Source organism: Giraffa tippelskirchi, chromosome 7, assembly GCF_054371585.1.
Source record: "Giraffa tippelskirchi isolate mGirTip1 chromosome 7, T2T-mGirTip1v1.2.pri, whole genome shotgun sequence".
NCBI classification, from domain to species: domain Eukaryota; kingdom Metazoa; phylum Chordata; class Mammalia; order Artiodactyla; family Giraffidae; genus Giraffa; species Giraffa tippelskirchi.
Window position 1 is genome coordinate 105,179,407 of NC_137281.1, and position 25,516 is coordinate 105,204,922.

The 25,516-nt window shown below is 39.3% G+C and overlaps 2 protein-coding genes across 12 annotated transcripts in view; one reads left to right on the forward strand and one right to left on the reverse strand.

The window, feature by feature from the left end:
• Positions 1-12,315, reverse strand: part of NEMF (nuclear export mediator factor) — a 54,776-nt gene extending 42,461 nt beyond the window's left edge. For 5 of the 11 annotated variants that reach the window (XM_081511233.1, XM_081511232.1, XM_081511237.1 and 2 more), the window contains exons 1-4: positions 12,206-12,315; positions 11,306-11,374; positions 11,087-11,189; positions 7,819-7,944 (exon numbers count right to left, since the gene is read on the reverse strand). In XM_081511233.1, coding sequence (XP_081367359.1) covers positions 7,819-7,944; positions 11,087-11,189; positions 11,306-11,374; positions 12,206-12,264 — 357 coding nt within the window. In that variant the 5' untranslated portion in view covers positions 12,265-12,315. Of the gene's footprint in view, positions 1-7,818; positions 7,945-11,086; positions 11,190-11,305; positions 11,375-11,859; positions 12,086-12,205 lie in introns of all 11 variants that reach the window. The other 6 variants (XM_081511241.1, XM_081511240.1, XM_081511239.1 and 3 more) reach the window with 2 other exon arrangements.
• A 562-nt stretch (positions 12,316-12,877) lies between these two features.
• On the forward strand, positions 12,878-24,793 carry LOC145513838 (protein GVQW1-like). Its single transcript, XM_081510790.1, has 2 exons — positions 12,878-13,303; positions 24,672-24,793. Exons 1-2 carry the CDS (start codon positions 13,183-13,185, stop codon positions 24,791-24,793), a joined length of 243 nt encoding a protein of 80 aa, XP_081366916.1. The 5' UTR covers positions 12,878-13,182.
• The last annotated feature ends 723 nt before the right edge of the window (positions 24,794-25,516 follow it).

Here is a 25,516-nt window from a genome sequence, read left to right on the forward strand (position 1 = left end):
AAAAACTGGAAACAGCCTAAAGGTAAAAATTGGGGAAAGTGTTAAATAAATTATATCAATATGACAAGATATTTAAAAGCTGTTAAGACTATGTTTAAAATGTAGAAAAATGTTTTATAATAAGAAAAAAAATTGGAAGACAAAAAATCCTGTGTCCTGGCAAATGGGAGGCAAATACATGGAAAAATTAAAATACTTATTTGCTCAGACAGTAAAGAATCTGCCTGCAATGGGGAGACCCAGGTTCGATTCCTGGGTTGGGAAGGTCCATTGGAGAAGGGAACGGCAACTAACTCCAGTATTCTTGCCTGGGAAATCCCATGGACAGAGGAGCCTGGCGGGCTACAGTCAATGGGGTTGCAAAGGGTGGACATGACTGAGTGACTAACACTTCAACTTTTTTTTTTTTCATTAAAAAGTGAGGATTTAAAAAATCTTTTTAAAATTTAACATAATCTTTTTAATAAAAGAGAGGGGAAAAGCCTAATGAAAATGAACTGCCCAAAGAACACAACCCTCCAAATGTATTATAGATAGTGAAGCTACAGGTTGCTGTATAATTAAAATACAAAAAAGCATTCATGGAACAGTCACAAATGCCTTAGCAAGTACTCAGAAGCTGTCATCAAAGATGGTGGGAATAGTGTCAACCTGATGAGGAATAACATAAATTTTACTAGATGAGGCCACGATTCACCTTGATCACAGATACACAGGTATACCTTTAAGGTATTATAGGTTTGGTTTCAGACCACTGAAATAAAGCAAATATTGCAATAAAGCAAGTCAACATTAATTTTTTTGGTTTCTCAGTGCATATAAAAGTAATGTTTACACTATACTGTAATGTGTAATAATATAATGTGATATATAATATACAACATATAACAGTGTATAAACAATACACTGTAAAAACAATGTACGTATCTTAACTTAAAAATACTTTATTCGCTAAGAACTCCTAATCATCTGAGCTTTCAGCAAGCTGTTTGTGGTAAGATCACTGATCACAGATTACTATAAAAATAGTAATGAAAAAGTCTGAAATATTGTGAGAATTAACAAAAAGAAACAGAGATACAAAGTGAGCAAAGGGTGTTGAAAAATAGCACATCAAGCAAAAAGTTACTTGATGCAGGACTGCCACAAACCTTCAATTTGGAAAAAAAAAAAAAGCAGCATATGAGAAGCACAATAAAATAAAGCTCAGTAAAATGATGTATGCCTGTAGATAATCTGAAGTTTCTGGTGTTGAAAGAGTAGGACCTACTGCTAACGGTTCTAACTTCAAAGAAACCATGCATTTAGAAATTTAAATATTTATTTAACTTAAAGAACAGAAATGTTAACCGCAGAAGGAAAGTAGGAGACTTGGACAGAAGTCCATATAGTGTCTAATTAGTTCATAAAGATGTGACTTGAAAAACAGACCTGGCCATAAGGCCTGGCATGTAGAAAGTGCTCAATAAATGTTTGTTGAATCAAACTGTTCAGTTATCAAGAGCATCTGGAAGATTCAAGTAAGGTAGTTACTTCCCTAAAAGGGCTTTCTTTAAACCAAGGTTTCCCAAAAGTTTTGTTAAGATGGCTCCCACTACTTCCCATTAAAAAAAAAAAAAATTATGTGACGTAGTAAGTTTTGGAAATTCTATGTAACATACCCTTCCCTAGGGCACATACACATCACACTATCATATTAAAGGCAGTGGTAAGTCCTAGAGTTAAAAAAATTTTCTTTACCTTATTTATTCTCAAAGTTCTTCAGCTTTATGAGTAGGGGACCCATTTTTCTAAGCTATTATCTTACAGAAGTGGTGTCAAGGAACTTACCTGGGGAAACACTGCACTTGATTCTGATGTACTTAAAAAAATCTACTTTCTAATCTTATTTTCTCCAGAGTCTTTCCTACTGGAAGCTTCGTATCACAAATTAATAAACTGACTTTCTTTACACTGATCAATTTTAGATAAACCACACATCAAAATTTCAGACATGAAGACTAGACGTTCAGATCCTGCTATAAAGAGACAAGAGAGCAATCTTCAAGATCTACTCTCAGAATCAACCAACATATTTCTCTTAGATAACACAGTGAAAATTCCCAAGCACTTACTCTCATATATAAATCTTGAATACCTATTCTAAACTTATCACTAACTGGGCCTCTGGAATCTAGACAGTATACATGTCAATTGTGCAGAGACTTCAAAACAGAAAAGGCCCTAAATGCAAGGGGGGTATCCTGGATTGAATCCTGGAACAACAAAAAAAGAACATGAGTAGAAAAACTGGGGAAACCTAAATAAAACCTATAGTTTAATTAGCAGTAATGTACCAATGTGAATTTCTAAGTTTTGACAAATGTACCATGGCTATGTAAAATGTTAACATTAAGAGAAACTAAGTGAAGGGTATACAGGAATTTTCTTTATTATCTTTGCAAATTTTCTACACATCTAAAATTATTAAAATTGAAAAATTCTTTAGATCTTTAAATGATAAAAAAAGATTTATTCTATGGAAAGAATTTTTGCATCATTAAGTGCTAAGTTACACTGAAAAAGGAAAAAAAAGAAAAAGGCCATGTCTGATATATAAGCTTAAACTTTACATTGAGTTAAACCTAAGGCACTCTGTAGTTATTTAAATTCTAGAGATTTTTCCTCTCAATGAAAAAAAACAAAAACACCTCTCCTTTTTAATTGGAAAGGGAGGAAGGGAAGCAATCATAAATAGGACACCAAACATAACAGTGGTTACTCTGAGATGAGGAACTGGTTGGGCCAAGAGTGATAAGAAAGACCTTCAATTTTAATTCTATGAACTTCTCTATATACTGAGTATGTATTCGTGTACTAACTGTATAAACATTTTAAATTTAAATGGTAGACTAGATAATTCTATTATGGTAGCCTAGATAATTCTAACTATTGAGAAAAACTGGACAAAATACACAAAGCAAGTCTTTTAGGAAACAAAAAATGCAAACAAGGTAGGTAGTAAACAATTACAGGATAAAAATCTAGGAGAGGAAAACTCAGAAAGGTGATCACCATACTTGGAGCTACTTTAGGATCATTTATCTAATAGTTAAGAAGCAGCTGACAGGCTGGCAAGCTGAGCATGAATTTAGATAGAGTCACAGGACAACTAAGGAGAATAAAAATTTGAGTTCAGGGTCCAAGTAAAAGGTGTGGGGGTTGGTTGGGGGGGGGTGGTTATCCCTGGTAAGTTCAGGTATGAATAGTGACCCTGAACAAGGCTGCATCCCAGGAGAAGGAGTGAATTGGAAATCAATTCAATTCTTGATTGGAGTAAGGTAATCTGGGATTATGTGTGTCCTTAGCTACCTGTCAAAAGCAAGTACCCTTTCTAAAGGAGGGTAACATTATTCAGGTCTCATAGCATATCTATTACTTTTCCTACTCAATGCATGAACGCAATAAAATAATCAAGCATGTGAGGAGAAAATCAAAACAACAACAGACCATAAAAATAGACATCAGAGGAATCAGATAACAGAACAATTCCAAATGATTCTTGTCTGAGAGCAATAAATAATATTAGTGAATTGGAAGACAGGTCAAAAGAAAATATGACTGAACTTTCCCAAACTGATGAAAAACACCAAATCACAGATTCTAGAAAAGCACTATGAACCTCAGAAGGTTATTACAAAGGAAAATCAACTATGCATATCATAGTAAAACCACTGAAAACCAAAGACAAAAATAGAAAACAACAGAAACAGTCGTCACCAGAAGACAATATATAATTTTAGTAACTGATAAAAGTTATTTAACTAATTAATGAGACAACTAGATGATAAAACTGGCACTAAAAGAAATGAAGTAAGTAAAGTACTTAGCATGGATGAGAAGAGAGTGATTGTGTAAGATTGCCAATTGAGGACAATAAAACTGCAACCTCTGGGGATATCTTTTCTCCTGACAGAAATAATCTGAATATCTTATTACATGAAATTAATTTTCATTGCCATCAGACAAGAATTGTTTGCACTGTCAGTTTTCTACAAGTTAAAGCCCACTTTTAACAAGTTGTAAAAAAGCCTAATCAAAAGTAGCAGGGACTTCTCTGGTGGCCCAGGGGTTGAGAATCTGCCTGCCAACGCAGGTTTGTTCCCTTGTCTGGAAAGATTCCACATGCTGCTAGACAACTAAGCCTGAGTGCCACAACTACTGTGTCTGAGCTCTAGGGCCCACATACCACAATTACTGAAGCCTGTGCATCTAGAGCCCATGCTCCACAACCAATGAAGCCACTACAATGAGAAGCCCATGCACCACAGCTAGAGAGTCGCCTCCACTCGCTGCCAACTAGAGAAAGCTGGAGTGCAGCAACGAAGACCCAGGATAGCCAAAAAAATAAATAAAAATTTTAAGAAAGGGTAGCAAATCAAAGATATACATCCCTAGAATCCCCAGAAGTACTGGCTAGACAACACCTGGCAGGATATTAAACCAACATTTTATGCTCTTTGTCTCTTTTCAAATTTTGGATAATTTTTAAGTCTCACAATCACAATATTTAAAATTATTCTTGATTACACATATACAAGCTACTCTGCTTCTTGGGACTGATTTACACAGGTGTAGTAAGAAATGTTAACACTAATATATACTACATGAACCTCCTGTACTATAGACAGCAAATCTAGAGCCACATGGTATCAAGAGTACAAAGCCATAATAATCACTGCTGCCTGAAGAATTCACAAGAAATTTGGAATTTTATTTTCAATAGCCTCTATTATTTCAGAGACTTAAAAATTACTATTTGCTTCTAACTCAAAGCTACGGAAGCCAAAAAAGAAAAAAACAAAACACTACTGGCTTCATCTGTGGTACATCTACAAATGTAAGTAAATTCTTCTCTACCTGAAGTCATGCAGATCTACGAGAAGTGGCCTTCCTCACTTACTGCAGGCTAGGATCCTATATGCCACACAAGAGGTCTGAGGTTAGGTTCTCAGGAGGACTTTGTGGACACAGGTTCCACTCATGAAGTATAACGTTTGTTCCTTAATGGTGAGCTTTTCACATCTAATTAAATGAGATTTATCTTCAAATTTGTCTAATTGTAACCTCGTAAAAAGGACAAATTCTTACTGAACCTATGTAAATATACGCATTGTCAATGGGCAGTAAAACAGTCTCAGTAAAAGGCAACTGTACCTAAATTCTAAGGGACCAAAGAGAGCAAACTATCGTTTAAAGAATATATCACTTGAATTTGCACTAGTATAGTCTAGTAAATTACGGGTCAGAGAAAGGTAAAGAGCTTTATCATGTAACTATCACAAAAATAAAATCAATGATATTCTGAAAAAAATAACCACAATCAGATTCTCTCCAATTTATTCAGTCCTGTGTAATCAATTCTAGTTGTCCTAGATCATAGGTTAACACTATTTTCATGAAAACATCTTCTAGACTAAAAAGAGTCTTAAAAACTCTAACTTGACATCCCTGATACAGTCTGGTTATCTGTCCAATATTAGCTCAGACATATAAGTCTATTATTTAAGAGCAGGTGTAAGCAAACTTTTCCCATAAAAGGCAAGATGATAAATATTTGAGGGTTTGTGGGCCAATATGATTTCTGTTGCATATTCTTCTTTCATTTTAAAGAGCTCTTTCAAAATGTAAAAGCTATTCTTAAACTCACAGCCTTTACAAAAAGAGGCTACAGGCAAGGGAAACTGGGTCAAAGTTACACCAGACCTCTCTGTTTTATCTTTGCAACTTCCTGTGAATCTATGATCATTTCAAAACAGAAGTTTTTAAAAAGTTATCATACAAATTTTAAAAAACGGACCACTACCTGAGACCACATACAAAAATCAATTCCAGGAGGGCTACAGCTGTAGCTGCTCTTGCCTGCAGCGGGGGAGGGGGCAGAAGGGGAAAGGAATCACTGGCAAAGAGAAGTGCACAGACAGTTAAAAGAAAGTGCAGGGATCAGCAGCTGGTCTTTTACTGTCCCTGCCCTACATTCAGGTCAATAACTAACACAGGTAAGTTCACTTGTGATGATTCACTAAAGTGCACATTTATCTAACAAAAATCTCAAAATTCTTAAAAGCATCTTGTGGAAACATTCATAAGAAAAAAAGTCTCAATATTATTTTTAAAAATTACACAGTATTCTATTATTTGGGTCTCCCTTAATTACTTAACTAATTTCTTATTCAAAGAAATTTAGCTTTGAACACTGGAGTTGCTTGGAGTCTAGAAAGAAGACAAAAATTCTCTTGTATCTCACTTATAAGGAACAAATAGGGACCAATTTCCCCCAAAGAGCTATAGTAAGTCCAGTCCAAATGACTCATGCAAGAAATAAATGGGACCATTTAGGAGATGATAATCACAAAGAATAGGAGAAAAAGCAAAAAAACAAAGACATTCAGGTTCTTCCCAAGTTTAACTATTATAAACACTATAAGAATATCCTTGATATGGTCCTTTCCGAGCACTTGCCTCAAACGCTTATAATAAATTCCTAGAAGTGGAATTCCTGGGTCAAAGGTTTAGGCACATAAACTTTAAAAATCATGTTATAAATCTATCAAATAATCCTAGAAAATAATGTTCTAATCTGCCCTTGTTCCTGTACAACTTTTTTTTTTCAATTCATCTTTTTTTTTTGGCCATGGATTAAACCTGGGCCATGGCAGTGAAAGCTCAGAGTCCTAACCACTAGGCAACTCCCTGTACATTCTTGATAATATTGGTTGTCATCAAACATTCCAATCATTTATATGTTGACCAAGAAATAAAAGAATAAGAGGAGAAAGAAAAATATCTCATTTTTATCTCTCAGTAATTTGTGAATTTATACATGTTTTCATGCTTTCATAAGCCATTTGTATTATTCTTTTCTGAATTGTGTAAACAAGTACTTTACCCATTTTTTTCCACTTGAATGGTTTGTGAAAACTACATATTGAGGGTTATGAACACTTTAGTTATCATACGAGTTAAAAATACTTCTCCCAGTTTTTCACTTCATATGTAGTTCATGGTCTTTTCTGCTTTACTCAGTTTTTAAACTATCTTACTGGTAGGTTAAGTAGTCATATTTATTATTTTCACTGTTAAGCTTAAGTCTTTTTCATCCCAAATTCATCCATCTTAATCCATATTTTCACCTAGCACTTCTATGGTCTCATTTTTTATACTTAAATTTTTCATGCAAATGCAATTTATTTTGCTGTTGATAGCTCATGAAAAAAACATTTCCAAGATAGAACAGGTAACCAAGGGAAGGATTAAGAGGCAAGAAGAATGGTGAGGCCATCAGCAGTCTTCCTCTTATAACTGATGACACTGAAAACGTGGCAATGTCCCTGAGTCTCAAATGCTGTTTATGACAAAACTATTTCACAATTTGCTGGCTCTATCACATTAGTCCTGAAATTTAAAGTACCAGATAATATCTTCAATTCTCAGATATTCATCTATCACATTTAAATGCTATTATTTTTTGTTTTTCTGGCTGCGCACATGGCATATGGGATCTTAGTCCCCAGTGGAAGCACAGTCTTAACCACTAGACCACTAAGGAAGTCCCTCAAACACTATTTTAAATGGCTAAGATCTGCCTAAATTCTAGCCTCCAGATAAAATGAAGTTTAATGGAAGATTACAATTTACTTGCATTGTACTACATTATCCTAGTGTATCAATGGCCTTTCACAAGAAAAAAATGTTTCCTGCTCATGTCTGATAGCACTATTACATGAATAATCAAAAACACAGTGAATTCTCCTCAACCCACCCCCAAATTTAACTTACCCTGTCATAGAGCTCAATGATTAAGTGATAAGCAGCTTCGTCACTTCCAAACTGAAAATCTACAATTCTATCCACACCAAGCTGTTTTGCACTGACTAATCTCCGACTCTTCAAATGTTTTCGGCACTAGCAAGAAAGAGAAGAAAAAGGCACTTAAATAGTAAAAGTGAATTTCTAATCATTCGGTATTGGTTTATAAGTAAGTTTCTCCTTCTAACTTCCATTAGGAATGATATCTTAAGACTAGTAGATAAAACAGTATAGTCTTAAAATCAAAACTTACAGAATGATAATCATAATATGTTTTATTTCAGACCACTCTGACTACTAACTCTGAAACAGTATTTCATATTCAATTTTTAAGTAGACAATAACAGATAATGAAATTTACTTTGTTGCTTTATCTCACTGCTAAATAAATTCCTGTTCTTGTTCTGATACCACACACAAAACCATAACCTTTTTTTAAAGCCTCTTTCTACTCCAATTTTTTAAATATCCCAAATTTCCTTTTGTGTGTTTGTGTCCAAGATTAATTAGTGATTTCCACTAATATTTCAGTTCAAATACAAATTCTGAACCATGAGCTTACTGGAATTCTATAAATCAGTCCTCCAACTTACAACCAATAACCTATTCTCACAAACTTTATTAATAAAGCCCAAACAGAATTTTTCTGGTACTATCTCCAAGTTTTTGAACAACTTAGCTCCAAACACAGCAACTCCTATCTTTTATCAAATCCCATTTCTATCCCAAGTCATAAGGTTCTTGTTCTTATCAGCAATTAAAATAAAATGAACATGTTAAACCCAAAGGCAACTTACTTAGTAAATACCTACTGTTTTATATTACACGTACTACCCTTCGAAGTGAAAGTCACTCAGTCGTGTCCGACTCTTGCGACCCCATGGACGGTAGCTCCCCGGCTCCTCTGTCCATGGGATTCTTCAGGCAAGAATACTGGAGTGGGTTGCCATTTCCTTCTCCAGGGGGTCTTCCCAAACCAGGAATTGAACCTGAGTCTTCTGCATTGCAGACAGATTCTTTACCAACTGAGCTATGAGGGAAACCCATACTACCCTTTAGTATAAATATTTAAGTATGACATCAACCAAAAACAAAACTAGTCTGTGGTTCCTTAAAAAATTTTTAACAATTGCTTCTCATTTTTGAATTTGAAAGACCTCTTAGTCAAGACCAGAAAGAAAGGATGCTTTCTTTTCCTCAAGACTCAACTCTAAGACAAATTTTACAGATAAGTTCATCTAAAACCCTCTTAAAAAAAAGAAAAAAAGAAGAAGAAATATGCAGGGTCATTCTTCAAATCAACACCAATTCTTTCATAACTAAGAAGAGTTCTCCAGAGCTACAGTTCAAACTGACTAAAATTCTCATTAGGCAGAATTTTATACTCACATTATATTCAGGCAGATATGAGACTTTTCAACCTTCACAGAATAAATAATCTCCCCCTCCTAAATTTAACAGTTTTCATTTAGAAGTGGCCTACATTAATTTTGATTTAAACAGTGACCTACATTAAGGGCTATCTTTAAATCCCCAGGTGAAAATCATAATCAATTTCCCCAGTAATATTTTTATGAGAAAAATAAAGTTAAAATGAAGATAAAAGGCATCTTTGAATGGAACAGTAGTCCACACCATGGAATGGTAAAAAAGGGAAAATTATCATGAGTATAGACAGACATCTAATACATATGTAAAACTTGTTTTTTATTTCTCTACTAGCATCTTGGTGAAAACAAGCTTCTGTCAGTGCCATAAAGCTATATCTGGCATCCCCAAACGTGAGAATTAGGAAAAGTCACTGATTTACCACATACTAAACATGATCCTGCCTGACATACAACAGTAACAGCTCTTAGTTATTTATAAAGTGCTTAATGTTGTCTACTCCACTGGAGGGAATTTGTATACATATTTAGATTGACACGTATACCTAACTCATAAAAGTTTTTTTTTTTTTTTGAGTGTCTGATCTCCTACTGATATAGCCTTATTTGGGGATGTTTACACAACCCCAAAAGCACATAGCTTATTATCTGTTATATCATCTGTAAAACTGAAATGATATTTGTTCTTCATATCCACTGAGTTGCTAAACAACTCAAATGAAGTATTATTCCTTGAAGAGTGCTATACAAATATAAAGTGTCATTATTATTAAGGACAATTTCCAAAAGAAACATCTTGGGTTACTATTAAGTAAATGAAACTTTTAAGAATTTGATAATTTTGTGACAGGCCTTGTGATTTGGGAAACACTTACCTAACGTGTAATCCAAAACAGATTCTAAGTTGCTGGGGATAAGGATCTTCTCTGTAAAGCCTCTAATGAAATAACACAATGCCAAAACAAATAAATTTCTGAAGGAAAGTGAGGAGGAGAGGAAGAAGGAAATTAATACATATGGAGCCCTATTATGTGTCAGGCATTGTGTTAGGTGCTTTACATTTAACTTCAATCCTCACCAATAACCCCGTAAGAGGCATTATCTATATTTTACATTTAAAGAAACAAGCTCCAAGAGGTTAAGTAAAATTTCCAAGTTATAAAATTATTCAGCAGCAAAACCATTAATTCAAAGTTATGTATATCTGATTCTAACGTCTTTCCTCTGTACCATGAGCTCTCAGCATACCTGTTACGTCAATAAGCAAATGGGTAATACATTCACAGATGCAGGATCTCAGTTTTAACAGTAAAAACAAACAGAGAGAAGTGAAAAGTAAAAAGATATGGCTGGTAGCATACTAATGTCACTGAGTATTCCAACAAAATACATATTGGCAGCTGATAAGTGATCTGTGGAAGACAAGGCTAGGGAAGGAGAAGGAGGGCAGAAAACAGAAAGCAAAGAATGCTGGGGTGTAGGATATCGACTCAGATATCAGAATGTAAAAGGTGGGATAACTAATCAAAATGCTGCTTTAGAAAAATCAGTGTTGGTCTGAAACAAAATTTTTTTGATAGAAGCATAGAGTTAAAAGACTATAATGTCCAGCTCTATAAAAGCTTGAATTAGAATGGTAACTTTGGGAAGGAAAGATCTGGAACACAAAGTGGTGTGATGGGTAAAAGGGAGAAGTTAATAAACATCTCCTTTATTCATCCCGTATGTCTCAACTACTCTGTATTTATCTGTTTTATTTATATCAACGAAGAAAAACCAGTTTATAACTTCAATTGTTAGTGACCACTCTCAGGGCCTTAACATTTAGCTTCAAGTATAATAAAGTTTACCTTCATGGCAAAACTAGACGGCATCATATTCTTAGGCCACTCAAATTCTGTTGTATGAATTCGTATGCCAGATTCGAGTAAAAGTGTAGCTTTAAAGTCTGGTCTGTAGAAGAAAAAAGTCAAAATTTCTTTAGGGTCCTACCAGCACTAACGGTAGGTTGCTTTTTTTAAAAAAAAATTAATTACAAAAGATAAAACAAGCCTATAAAATGCTCTTACTTTTGAAGACGAATAAGATACGTTTTATTATCCACATCGTAAACATTGTTTACTCTCATTCCTAGCAAGCTGCAAAGAGAAAGGAAACATGTAACAAATCATACTGCCGTTTGAAACATAAAACTTCCCACAATTTAAAGCAGTAGGCGGAAGCAGAGCCTGCCAAAGAGGAAATCTTGAAAGATAGGGAGTAAACCAGAGTGCAGAGGCTGAAGGCCATCAACCTTCTGCCCAAACCTCGAATGTAACTGTTTAAGAAAAAAAGTGGTAGATCAGCGTCAGGAACACCATACAATGCTTTGAGTTTAAGTGATCCAATACATATATTAGGAGATACAGTAAAATCTAACTCAATTAATTACAGAAGAAAAAATGTAAACGAAGCCTTGAGAAATATGACAAAGCTCACACAGCTGAATAATATTAATAAACACAGAACTAGAATGCAGATCTCCGGCCGAATCTGTTACCTCCAGCTAAAACTCTTTGAGGTGAGGAGGAGAGTCTACTAAACCAAGCCTCTGGTCTGGAAACCTCTGGAACTAATGACTTACTCTGGTGTCCTGGCGTCTACCTGACTTCTTTTAGTAAACGTTTCCTGCCAGACCCGGGCGACTCAGGCCGGCAAGCCGAGAGCCTTGCCAAAGTAGGACGCAAGACCTGGAGAGACGAGCAGCCCACGAGAGCCGGGGGGTGGAGCACGCGGCCACCGGGGTCCCCCCGGTATCCTCAGGGCCACGGAAAGATGTCACGCGTTCGCCCACTCAGGCCTAGCCAGGTCTACAGGAGAACAGCAAAGGGGGGGGGGGGAAACACAAGGCCGTCCTTATTTCTGCGGTGGGGCCATGGCCCCTGCCTCCTGCAACCCCCGCACAAGCTTGGTCACCCGTCGTACGGTACCTGGCATTTAGCTCCGCAAGAACCGCACGGAGGTCAACGGTGCTAAAGCGGGTCTTCATGGCGAGCCTTGAGGGTCGCTACCGCAATTTCCTCCACTGCCGGCCTGACTCAACGCCGCTACTCTTATGCGCAGGCGCACTGGGCGGATCTACGGCCGCGCAGAAGATCCAATATTCCTTGAAGCGAACGTCTTTGCGTCACATTTTGTGAAGCGTTCGGCCGTCAAGTCGTCGTCGATTAGCTTTTCGTCGTACCAAAACAATTCGAAATAGATACAAATTATTCTCTTGAAACTGCATTCCTTCCTGGAAAGCTTACAAACTAGTCCGGTTACTTTGCTCCCTTGCCTCTCGGGATTCAAGCCTGCCTCTATAGTGACCCCTACTGGTCATAACAATTTACGAGCAACGTGCTGGAAGGATTTCCCCAGGTACGGCTCCGTGTACCTGAGCAACGACCACTTTCCCTGGGGCGTACACTGTTGAAATTTAACGCAGTGGACTATTTCATTCGCCCTACAGTTACCTTCAATGATCAAGGCAAACCAACTCTCAAAAAAAAAAGTTCCTATTCTGATAAGTCTTGCTCTCCGAAGAGCATTTTGCGTTTTACTGTGAGAATCTTATCCATTCTAGGTATTGGGAGGCCCTGGGCTCAGCATAGTACCTGATATACAATAGGGGCTCCATAAATACTTGGCAACCTGAATATTCAGTTGTTTCGCTAGATAATGGTGAAGTAAGACTAAAAATAAAAATGAAAAAATGTTAAAAATAAGAAAGCCTTTTTTAAGGTAAGAACTCAAAAGAGACGGGGTCTCGCTATGTTGCCCAGGCTGGAATACAGTGGCTATTCACAGGCGCGATCCCACTACTGATCAGCACGGGAGTTTTGACCTGCTCCGTTTCCGACCTGGGCCGGTTCACCCCTCCTTAGGCAACCTGGTGGTCCCCCGCTCCCGGGAGGTCACCATATTGATGCCGAACTTAGTGCGGACACCCGATCGGCATAGCGCACTGCAGCCCAGAACTCCTGAGCTCAAGCGATCCTCCAGCCTCAGCCTCCCAAGTAGCTGGGATTACAGGCGCGCGCCACAGCGCCCGGCGAGAAATCCAAACCTACCAGAATTCTAGGGCTTACCGGCTGCAAGTCGTTGCAAGCCGAATTCCCACCAGTAGAAGGCGACTCTAAGTAAAAACGGTTCGGTTGATACCTCAGAAGAAACCGGGAATTGTAGATGCTCCAATGGATTGCTTTAGCACGTACAGTGCAGCATTACTGCATCAGATGGCACAGTAAATCATGTAAAATAGATCAAAATATGGAATAAGCCATTTGAAGGTTTTAGGAAAGACGGGGAACCCCATTAACTGTAGTACAGATAGTAAAAGCGAGAGGTCTAACTGTACATAAATAATACTAAGTTTCTTATGTTGGCTCTTTCAGGTATTTCCCGAATAATGCCTAAATATTTTGTATAAAAGCAATCCACATTGAAAGTGACGACACTCAGATCTTCTTTATAGACAAAAACTGAAATATTTTATGGCAAAACACCCACTTTAGGGCCCTAGACCTAGACCCATGAAATAGGAGCAGGATATTAACTTTAGTTATACGTAAGACAGCCACTCGACCAACTCATAAATAGCTTCTGCTTTGTCTCTCACGGAAAAGAGACCGTCAGAAGGAAAATACAAGAAAACACATAGGGGAAGAAGAAGATAAAGAAAAGTGTTATAATTATAAAGAAACTATCATTTACTATGGAATTCTATCATTTCTGGGTTTTGGAATAAGTTCTTGATTTTGAAAAAATTCTGAATCAGGGATACTTAGAGACTTGTGAGAAAAATAAGAGGTAAGAGTAAATGGACAAATCATCTTCCCATTTGCAAAGAGAAGATAAAGGTGAATATCTGAAATTACTAACAGATTTTACTGGCATTTGTCCCAACTGAAAATTTAGAGGTAGTTATTAATGGATGACTTAGGATCATCTAGAGCTGTGATTCTTAAGCTTTGGTGTGATTCACTGATCACTGTGGTGATAATCAAAGCAAATTCTTGAACATGACACCAGAGATTTTGAATTAACTTTGCCTCAAGGTATCTGCATTTGTAACTGCCAAGATGAATAGGGCCTGTAGCCTATGCTTGGAAGTTCACCGATCTCAGGAAGATGAAGTGGTAATCATTAGGAACGGAGTTTCAATTCAGAATAATCTATAGTCTTATAAGACAAGATTGCCCCACCAAAGAGGATTCACGATACAGAAGGAAATCAGTCTTGCAAAAATGTAAACATGGTACTTTTTATTGAGATATATACATGGGAAGAAAGTCTATTTATTTAAATGTTTCCTACTTTTATCATATAATTATTAAAGCTGATTTTATTATATAATTATCAAAACTATTTTAATGTTGTCTTATTTTTACCATATAATTATATTTATATAATTTATTAATTTTACTTTCCATTCAACTCATGGAAATATTCGATGTGTAGTGTCAGCGAGGGAAAAATCTCCGCTTTTATCCCTCTTCAGTTCTTCTGGCTGGATTAATGATAAAGGTGATGCAAGACAACATAAGAGGAGAAAGAAAAATAAATTTTAATTAATGCACATGGAGGTTTCATAGAAATGGGACCTAAGAAGTGGCCAAAGCAGGCAGGCTTTATACTTTTTAGATAAATTAATAAATTTGTAAGGAACTGACAGGACAAAAAAACTTAGGTTTTAGGTGCTCAAGTAGTGAAGAATCTAAACTGAATATAGACTTGGGTAATAAAGATGTAATGAGGTTGATTTATACAGGCTTCTCAGCCTGAGTTCCCTGACTCTGGGAATAAGGGTGTCCTACCTCCGGAGGCAGGGAGTGCACCTTTCACGTGCGAGATTATTTCCTGCTTTCAGAGAAAGGAGGGTGAGAGTGTCTCTCTCATGTTGGCCATTTCTTTAGTAACTTTAATTCAAAATAGTCAATGTGCCATTCAGGCACAATTTGGGGTGGCCTACACTGGCCCAGAGGACACTTCTTGCCCCACAACAGTGAGAAATAAATTTGTGAGGGGGTCCTGGGCACCCTTGAAGATATCGGTGATCACGTTTCTCTGTAGGCCAGAACTTACAGTGGGAGCAGGTGCCACTGATTCAGGAAACCTGAATGCAAGGGGAGTAACTGGAGCCTGAGTGGCAGAGAGCAATGGCAGCAATCATTGTGTAGAGGCCAGGTGGGTGTGATGATCATAGTGAACAGCAGAGTCAAAGCAGCAATCAGAACAGTCTGACTAGGGAGATGGATGCTATTGGCTATTTGAGCATGGTGTTCCTAGAAGTGAAATGTATGGGAAGCTTACTAAATTCTTACTTGGTCTGTGTAAGCAAAAGAGTTGTAACCTAAGTGAACAAAAATGATTAAAACTGAGTAGCAGTCTATCAGTCAATTCTCAGACTCAAACCAGTTCACAGACCCAGAACCTCTTGTTTGAAAGGAAATCTGGGTGTCCTTGAGGAAGGACACTGCCAAAAATGCATACTGCTAATCTTTCTCCCAGACTTCCCCAAAGAGATCTACATCTTTTTACCATGGTAACTGTGCATTGGGGAAAAGGAAATGGTCAGGCTTTGGGGGGGATTCCTGGGCACTGGCTCTGAACTCACACTAATTCCAGGAGACTCAAAAAGTGGCTGTGGTCCACTCAGAGTAGGGGTTTATGGAGGCTAGGTGGTCAGTGAAGTTTCAGCTCAGGTCTGTCTCACAGTGGGCCCACTGTGTCCTCAAACGCACCATGCGGGTATTTCTCCAGTGCTGGAATGTATGATTGGAATACACATTCTCAACAACTAGCAGAATCCCCACACAGGTTTCCTGACCTGTGAGGACAATTATGGGGAGAAGGCCAAGTGGAAGCCACTAAAACTGTCTCTATGTAGGAAATAGTAAACCAAAAGCAATACTGCTTTCCTGGAGGGATTGCAGATATTACTGCCACTATCAAAGACCCAAAGATGCAGGGGTGGCCATCCCCACGACATCCCATTCAACTCACCTAATCGGCCTGTGCAGAAGATGGATGGACCCTGGAGAATAACACTGCACATTGTAAGATTAACCTGGTGGGGGCTCCTGTTGGAGTTGCTATACCAGATGAGGTTTCATTGCTTGAGCAAATTAACACATCCCCAGCACCTTGTATGCAGCTATTGATCTACTTATGGCTTTGTCTCTGTTAGAAAGACCACAAGAAGCAGTTTACTTTCAGCTGGCAAGGCCAGAAATACACATTTACTGTGCTGCTTCAGGAGTATCAGCTGTCCAGTCCTACATCATAATTTAATTTGCCGGGATCTTGATCACCTTTCCCTTCCACCAGATATCACATGGATCCGTTACATTGATGACACCACAGTAATTAGACTTAGGGAAAAAGATACAGCAGCTACTCTATACTTATAGGTAAGACATTTATGTATCAGAGGGAGAAAATAAATCTGACAAAAATTCAGAGAACTGCCTCAGAGAAATTTCTAGGGATCCAGTGGTGTGGTATATGTCAAGATATCCCTTATTAATGTGAAGTTAAATTGTTGCATCTGGCTCCCTTCCAACTAAAAAACAGGTACAACGCCAGTGGGCCTCTTTGGATTTTGGAGACAACATAGTCCTCCTTTGGGTGTGTCACTCTGGCCCATTTACTGAGAGACCCAAAGAGGTATTAATTTTGATTGGGGTCCATATCAAGAGAAGGCTGTGCATCAGGTCCAGGCTGCCATGCCAGTTGCTCTGCCACATGTGATCCAGCAGGTCCAATGGGGCTTGCAGTGGCCTCGGCAGACAGGCATGCAGTTTGCAGCATTTGGCAGGGCCCTGTAGATGAAGCACCCTGTAGGTCCTTAGAATTTTGAAACAAAGCCCTGCCATGCTCTGTGGATAACTGCTCTTCTTTTAAGAAACAGCATTTGGCCTGCTACTGGGCTTTGGAGAAACTGAATGCTTAACCACAGGCCTCCAAATTTATCATGCAATCTCAGCTGCCCATCATGAACTGAGTGTTACCTAACCCACCATGCCATAAAGTTGGGGGTGCACAGTAGCCTCCATCATCAAATGGAATTGTTAGATATGAGATCAGACCCAAGCAGGTTCTGAAGGCACAAATTAGCTACATGAAAATGTGGTCCAAATGCCCACATTCCCCACTCCTGCTATACCACCTTCTCTCTCCCAGCCTGCACCTATGGTCTCATGTGGAGTTCCCTATAATCAGTTGACAGAGGAAGAGAAGACTTGGGCCTGGTGTATAGGTAGTTCTGTATGATATGTCCACCCTAAAATGGACAGCTGCAGCACTATTGACCCCTTCTGGGACATTGCCTGAAGGGATGTGATGAAGGAAATCCTCCCAGAGGGCAGAACTCTGAGCAGAGTATCTGGTTGTTCATTTTGCTTGGAAGGAGAAATTTCCAGCTATGCAATTATACACCAATTCATGGGCTGAGGCCAATTGTTTGGCTAGATGGTCAGGGACTTGGAAGGAATGTAATTTGAAAATTGGTGATGATGAAGAGGTATGTGGACAGACTATCAAAATAGGTGAAGAATATGGAGGTGTTTGGATCCCATATATATACTCATCAAACATTGATCTAAGTAGAGAAGGATTTTAATAATAAAGTGGAAAGATGACCAACTTAGTTTGTAGATATTAGCCAAACTCCTTCCCCAGCTACCTCTGTCATTAGCCAAAGGGCTCATGAACAAAGTAGACATGGTGGCAGGGGCAGGGGTGGAGCTTATGCGGGGGCTCAGCAACATGGACTTCCACTCACCAAGGCAGATGGCTGCAGCCAGTGCCAAGCGCCTAATTGGCCGGTAGCAAAGACGAACACTGAGTCCTCGACATGGCACCCTTCCCCAAGGTGATCAGCCACTACCTAGAGGCAGATTGATTACACAGGACTACTTCCATCATGGAAGGGGCGAGGTTTTGCTGTTACTAGAACAGACATATATTTGGCCACAGATTTGCCTACCCTCCATGCAGTGCTTCTGCCAAAACTACCATCCAGGGCTTACAGAATGCCTTTTCCACCATCATGGTTTTTCACACAGCATTGTTTCTGATCAAAAACTCACTTCGCAGCAAATGAAGTAGAGTAATGGGCTTGTTCTCATGAATTTTACTGGTTTTACCACTTTCCCCACCATCCTGAAGCAACTGACTTGATAGAATGATGGCATAACCTTTCAAGGATTCAGTTACAACACAGCTAGGTGCCAATACTTCACAGAGCTGAGGCAAGGTTCTTTAGGAGGTCCTATATGCTCTGACGCAGTATCCAATATAGGGTGCTATTTCTCCCATAGCCAATATTCATGAGTCCAGGAAAGACGGGCTGGAAATGGCAGTGGCATTATTCACTACTACCCCTAGTAAATCACTAGCAAAAATTTTTCATCCTGCCCCTTGTGGTTTTGTTATCTGCTGGCCTAGAGGTCTCAGGCCTAAAGGGAGAAATGCTTCTTTTAGAAGACACAATAATGATTCCATTCAACTAAAAGTTTAGACTGCTGCCTAGTAATTTTGGGCTCTCTGTTCCTCCGAATCAAAAGCAAAAAAGGGAGTTGCTACACTGGCTGCAGTGATTTGTTCTGACTACTAAGGAGAAATTTGTCTGCTACTCCACAATGAGATAAGGAAGAGTGTGCCAAAAATATAATAGATCCCTTAGAGCATCTCTTCCTGCTGAACTGAAGAGTGGGGAATGGAACAGAGAAAATGAAAATGCCACAGAGCTCCAGTACTGAAATTCTGCGGTTTTTTTAAATTCATTAAACATTTTCCTGGTTGCTGTAAATATTTAAACTTAAGATTCTAAAGTTCTAAAAAACATGATTCTGACAGTTTTTGCCAGCTTATTCATTGCTTCTGAGAGGAACAGAGCCTAGGAGTTCCCTACTGTGCCATGTCCCAGTATGCCAACTTTTTTACAAGGTTTTAAAATTCATCCCTTTATTCATTCAATAGCCATAAATTGAGCCCCAGGCATTGTTTTATATCAGGTATTTTAGTCTCTTATAAAGTCAGCATTAGGCATCAGTGTTATTTGGCTTTCTCAGTAGAAGTTTGGGGTCTAGAATGAAAGATGAGACATTCTACACTTAGATGGTAAACCAGAATTAGAATATTATGCTCTCTACTGGGGCTATTACTTTCCAAGAAAGATACACAAACTGGACAAACAGAAAGGTAAAATGAGATTGAAACAATGCAGGGCAAGAAATGGTTGAGGTGTTGATGGATGAAAATGTTTGATTTGTTATCTGTAACCCCTGGGGTTCAAGTTTCAGAGAAATAAATTGTCTTAATACAATCAAGAACTTCCTAGAAGTCAACACTGCTTAAAGAAGGAAAAACCATTTAGAGATGCATATACACGTGGTAAAACCATAAAGTATAACAAGATAATGTCACAAAGTTAGAATAGTGGTTATGTCCAAGAGGGAAGGCTATTTGGGTATGGGCTTCTAGGATGCTAGCAAGTTCTACTTCTAAATACCATTTATATAGCTGGTCATTTTATAAACACTTTAAATTTTACATTTGTATCTTTCATATGTATGACATATCTCACAGAAGTTAAAAAGAAAACACAGGTAATGGATACATATGGGGAATTAAAATAGTTACAAATTGGTTTTTTTTTTTTTTTGGCTACTTAGAGTGACATCTTAGTTTCCCAATCAGGAATTAAATATGTGCCCCCTGTGATAGAAGCACAGAATCTTAACCACTGAACCATCAGGGGAATCCTGGCCACAAATTCTTTAACATCTATAGAGGAGGTACTCTTCTCTCCACACCTTTGAATCTAGGCTGGCCTGAGGCTACTTTAGCTAAGAAAAGCACGGCAGACAGAAGTGATGCTATGCTCTTTCTGCCTCTAGCCTTTAAAACGACTGGTAACTTTCAACTTGGTCTCTTGAAGAGGGAGTCACTGTGTAAGAAGTCTCACAATCTGCCACAGAGAGTCCTGAATACCACATGGAGAGGGAGTGTCCTGACTGAATGCAGTTTTACAGTCGAGCCTGCCAAGGTACCAGACATGTCAATTAAGGCATCTTGGACTGTCCAGATCAGACCAGCCATCAGCTGAATATCAGTAAGTGACCACAGGCAGTATCACCTGGAGCAGAATTGTTCAGCAGAGCTTGGCCCAAATTCCTGACGCTCAAAATAATGAGATAAAATAGTTATTTCAAATGACAAAGCTTGGGAGTAGTTTATTCTACACTGTCTTAGTCCCTTCAGGCTACTGTAACAAAAATATCCTAGTTTGGGTGGCTTAAATAATAAATACTTTTTTTTCCTCACAGTTCTGAAGACTGGGAAGTAGAAGATCAGGATGACCACAGATTTGACATCTGGTGAAGAATTGCTTCCTGGTTCATAGATAGGCATCTTCTTGCTGTGACCTCATGTGGTGGGAGCAACAAAGGAGCTCTCTAGGGTTCCTTTCACAAGGGCACTTAATCCCAATCATGAGGACTTCACCTCCATGACCTATCACCCCCCAAAAACACCACGTCCAAATACTATGACCTTGTGGGTTGGTTTCAACATATTGAATTTTGAGGGGGCACAAACATTAGATCTATAGTATACCCTATAGATAACACACACAAGGCAAATAAGCAAAGTAAGTGTTCTAATATTAATAGTAAAGTAAAGCAGACTTAAGAACAAAAATGCATGTTTTGGAGAGACAAAGCATTATTTTTTAATCAGGTACGTGTGTACTCTGAAGATAAAAGAGTCCTAAAGCATCAATGTCATTATGTATATGTTCTTGGAATGGTGAGACCCCTCAAAGCAAACACCAAAAACAGAAACCATAAAGGATAAGGCTTAATAGGTTTGAAAACATAAAACTTTAAAATTGCTGAATGTTTAAAATATTCCACTGTTAACAAAATTAAAGGCTTAGAAAAAAGTATGGTCAACTGCATGATATACTGAACTTCATTCATGGATATTGTAGGAAATTGTAGAGTATTACTAAGTATTGGGTAGATGATTAAATTACATATTTAGTAATGGTGTTGAGTAAATGCCAAACAAAGTGCATTTGTGACAATGACCTTCTGAAAACCATATTTTAACCCAGGCCAGGAGAGAGTTTTTTGGTATTGGATATTTCAGGCATTCAGGCAAGCTAATGAATTAGATATTTTTGCCAGGGATCACAAGAACCCAAATCACTTTAAAAATGGCCTATTTTAAAATGACTGTTGCCCCTCCCTTCTTCCTGCCCCACTTGTAAAAGCCTATGGACAGAGGACCCTGGTGGACTATATTCTGTGGGGTTGTAAAGAGTTGTACGCAACTGAGTGACTGAGCACTTTGCCCCCTGCCCCACCTTTCATTAGACCTGAAGCTCTACAAAGGCAATGGCTTGTCTGTCCTATTTCTGATTATCTTGTATCAGTATCTAGTACTGATTACCTAGGGTCTGGTAAATATTTGGTGTGTAAACTTTTAAAAAATGGATAGATGGATAAATGAATGGATAGATGAATAAATGGATGAACTATTAAAATATTATGCTTTAAAGAAAGATATACACACACCACATCTCAGAAAAAGATTAACCCTGAAAACTTACTGAACATGAAGTTAAAAAAAAAAAAGTACAAGCATTTTAAAGAAGACAGATACTGGAATGATTCCTTTCTGACCTCACAAGTTTTTTCAGGTACAGACTGACCTTCTATTTGCTTTCTTTTGCTGCTGTAACAAAATTACCACAAATTGAGTGGCTTAACCAACACAACTTTTTTATCTGACAGTTCTGAAAGTCAGAAGTCCCAAACAGGTCAGGAGGGCTGCAGTTTCCAGAGGCTGTTCACATTCCTTGGTTGGTGACACTACATGACTCCAATCTCTGCTTCCAGTTCACATCTCTCTGACTCTGATCTTCCTTCCTCCCTTATATAATTGTAATAATCCTTGTAATTACATTGGGCCCAATGGTATAATCTAGAATAATCTCTCCATCTCAAAATTTTTAATTTACTCACATGTGTAAAATATCTCTTACCTCATAAAATAACATAGAGGAAGTTCACTCTATGAATTCATAAAATAACATCAGGAAGTTCACTTTTTTTGTGGGGCATTATCCTGCCTACCACACCTCAGTTCCACAAAATTGAGAAGTTCTGCCCCTAAAATGCTTAAATTTAACGGGGGAAGCTCTAAGACAGTTCTTTCATAAAGATAAAATTACTATTACAGGCCACCAAAAACTTCTGACAATTTTAAAGAGTCTCTTCTTTCATACCTTATTCATTTATTTCTTTTAAAAACGTGACAAAGATACAACACTTGCTCTACGTAGCTCAGTGGAGGGCTCTGAGGCATTGCTCTAACCAATTGAGTTCCAGACCCATCCCCATATAGTGCTCGAAGTTCCCTGCACTTCAGTTCCATCTCTAAGGTTGTTCAGTTGCCAAGCTGTGTCTGACTCTTTGTGATCCCATGGACTGCAGCACACAGGCTTCCCTGTCTTTCACCATCTCCAGGAGTTTCCTCAAACTCATAAGCAGTGAGTTGGTGATGCCATCCAACCATCTCATCCTCTGTCGCCCCCTTCTCCTCCTGACCTCAATCTTTCCCAGTATCAGGGTCTTTTTCAATGAGAAGGCTCTTTACATCAAGTGGCCAAAGTACTCGAGCTTCAGCTTCAGCATCAGTCCTTCCAAAGACTATTCAGGGTTGATTTCCTTCAGGATTGACTGGTTTGATCTCTTTGCTGTGCAAGGGACTCTCAAGAGTCTTCTCAAGCAGCACATTTTGAAAGCTTCAGTTTGGTGCTCAGCCTTCTTTATGGTTCAACCCTCACATCCATACATGACTACGTGGAAAAACCATAGCTTTTACTATATATTCAGTTCAGTTCAGTCACTCAGTCGTGTCCGACTCTTTGCGACCCCATGAATCGCAGCACGCAGGGCCTCCCTGTCCATCACCAACTCCCAAAGTTTACCCAAACCCATGTCCATCGAGTCGGTGATGCCATCCAACCATCTCATCCTCTGTCGTCCAATAAGTTCTGCTTTTAATACACTGTCTAGGTTCGTCATAGCTTTTCCTCCAAGGAGCAAGAGTCTTTTAATTTCATGGCTGCAGTCACCATCTGCAGTGATTTTGGAGCCCAAGAAAATAAAATCTGCCACTGTTTCCATTTTCCCCCCATCTATTTGCCATGAAGTGATGGGACCGGATGCCATGATCTTCGTTTTTTAAGTATTGAATTTTAAGCCATCTAAGGTTGGCTGTGGGCAATCCGAGAGTCAGGGGGTGAGACAGGCTGACAGCATTTTGCTACATTGTTCCGGTTACCTTGGTTATCACAGGAACGTATGGGTTCCTCTTATAAGTTGCTTGTTCCCCTAAAAGGAGGGAGTATTTGGAAGGTCACCCCTATCTGTAAACCCGCACTAAGTAAGGATTCGCAGAAGGGAGAGATAGTCCGCAGCAAACTTTACAAGCAAAAACCTTGATAGTCTAGTGGTGAATGAGGTGACATCCAGTGGCAGGAGGGTGGGGAGAGAAGGTCGGTTAAGTAAGAGAAACGGTGATAAAAATTAGCAAACCTAACCGCCACGGGAAATATTTAGGAAATCTGGCCTCTGAGGTGCATTTTTCCACTGCTGCGGAGCAACCATTTTCTCCAATAGGTTATGAGGAAACGAGCAACCCCTGTTGGTTTCGAGGGTGATAACAGCTTTTCGCAAAGACGTTCTGCTGACTCTCCAGTAGGGGTCAGTGATGAGGTAGGTACAATTCCTCGAATATCCTAGTTACCCAGTGAGTTTTAACTGTAAAGAAGACATAAAAACAGGAGACAAGTGTTAAAGAGTGAGAAGAGAGCCAGTAATAAAGGCCAGTTATATCTCGTCTGTTTTTAATGCACACATTAGTTAACTACTGAACACGTAAAGAGTATTTATCTGAAAAACGGTGAAAAGAGTATTTATCTGAAAAACGGTGATTGTTTGCTTAGAGGGGTACACAAAATTTGAATCCGTTAGTATTGTTGCCTGGAGAATCCCAGGGACTGCGGAGCCTGGTGGGCTGCCGTCTATGGGGTCGCACAGAGTCGGACACGACTGAAGCGACTTAGCAGCAGCAGCAGTTGTACGGAAAATTTAGGTTCCCTTAAATCAGGGCCATGTAGATAAACAAAAGAGACGGGGTCTCGCTATGTTGCCCAGGCTGGAGTACAGTGGCTATTCACAGGCGCGATCCCACTACTGATCAGCACGGGAGTTTTGACCTGCTCCGTTTCCGACCTGGGCCGGTTCACCCCTCCTTAGGCAACCTGGTGGTCCCCCGCTCCCGGGAGGTCACCATATTGATGCCGAACTTAGTGCGGACACCCGATCGGCATAGCGCACTGCAGCCCAGAACTCCTGAGCTCAAGCGATCCTCCAGCCTCAGCCTCCCGAGTAGCTGGGACTACAGGCGCGCGCCACCGCGCCCGGCGACGAAAATCCTCGGCAGAGAGATACTAGAGGTTGCGGTGTGGTGACGTCATGTGGGGGCGGAGCGAAGCAGAGGCGGTGCCGGGCGTAAGACACGCCCGGCGCAGGGTGGGCGGGGAGGCTGAGGCCATGTGACGTCATGGGGCGGGGACATCGTCTTGTTTGGTCAGTTTGCGAGCTTGAAACTCGCACGGTTTCCTGTTCCAACCTCAGCTCCTAGTGTTTTGCTTGGACTACTGTATTTTAATGCTCATAGGTGGTGTGTTCGGACACGCAGCTAGCACAAAAGTAAATGCAGTGCTCGGTCCCTCAGCATTGCGTTTCTTCAGCAGATCTTAAACACGCGCTGCACGCTGTGAAGAAGTTATTTACGAGGGAACCGGACCTTCTGTCCCTAAATCTCCCATTGTCCACAGCAAGCATTTAGGAGGTGCCTTCGCTGTACCAAGGAATGTGACCCATAGTAGCGGCGGTTGCGGTCCACAGAAGTGCTGGAGGCCAGCTCAGTGTTCACTGCTGAAGGGAGCATAGGGGAGCCGTCCGTTCATTGCCCGTTATTGTTGGGGGAAAAAAAAAATCTAGTATTGGAGTAGACTTTGCAAGAATTAGCATTTGGCAACCTGAAGTCTTTTGGGAACAAGACTAGGTTAGGAAGGCATAAAGAGGAAGAAGGAAAAAAGAATTTCCAGCCATGGTAGATCTGTAATCAGCAGACCTTTTCTGTTTTACACAGGCAATCTTTTCCAACTTCTT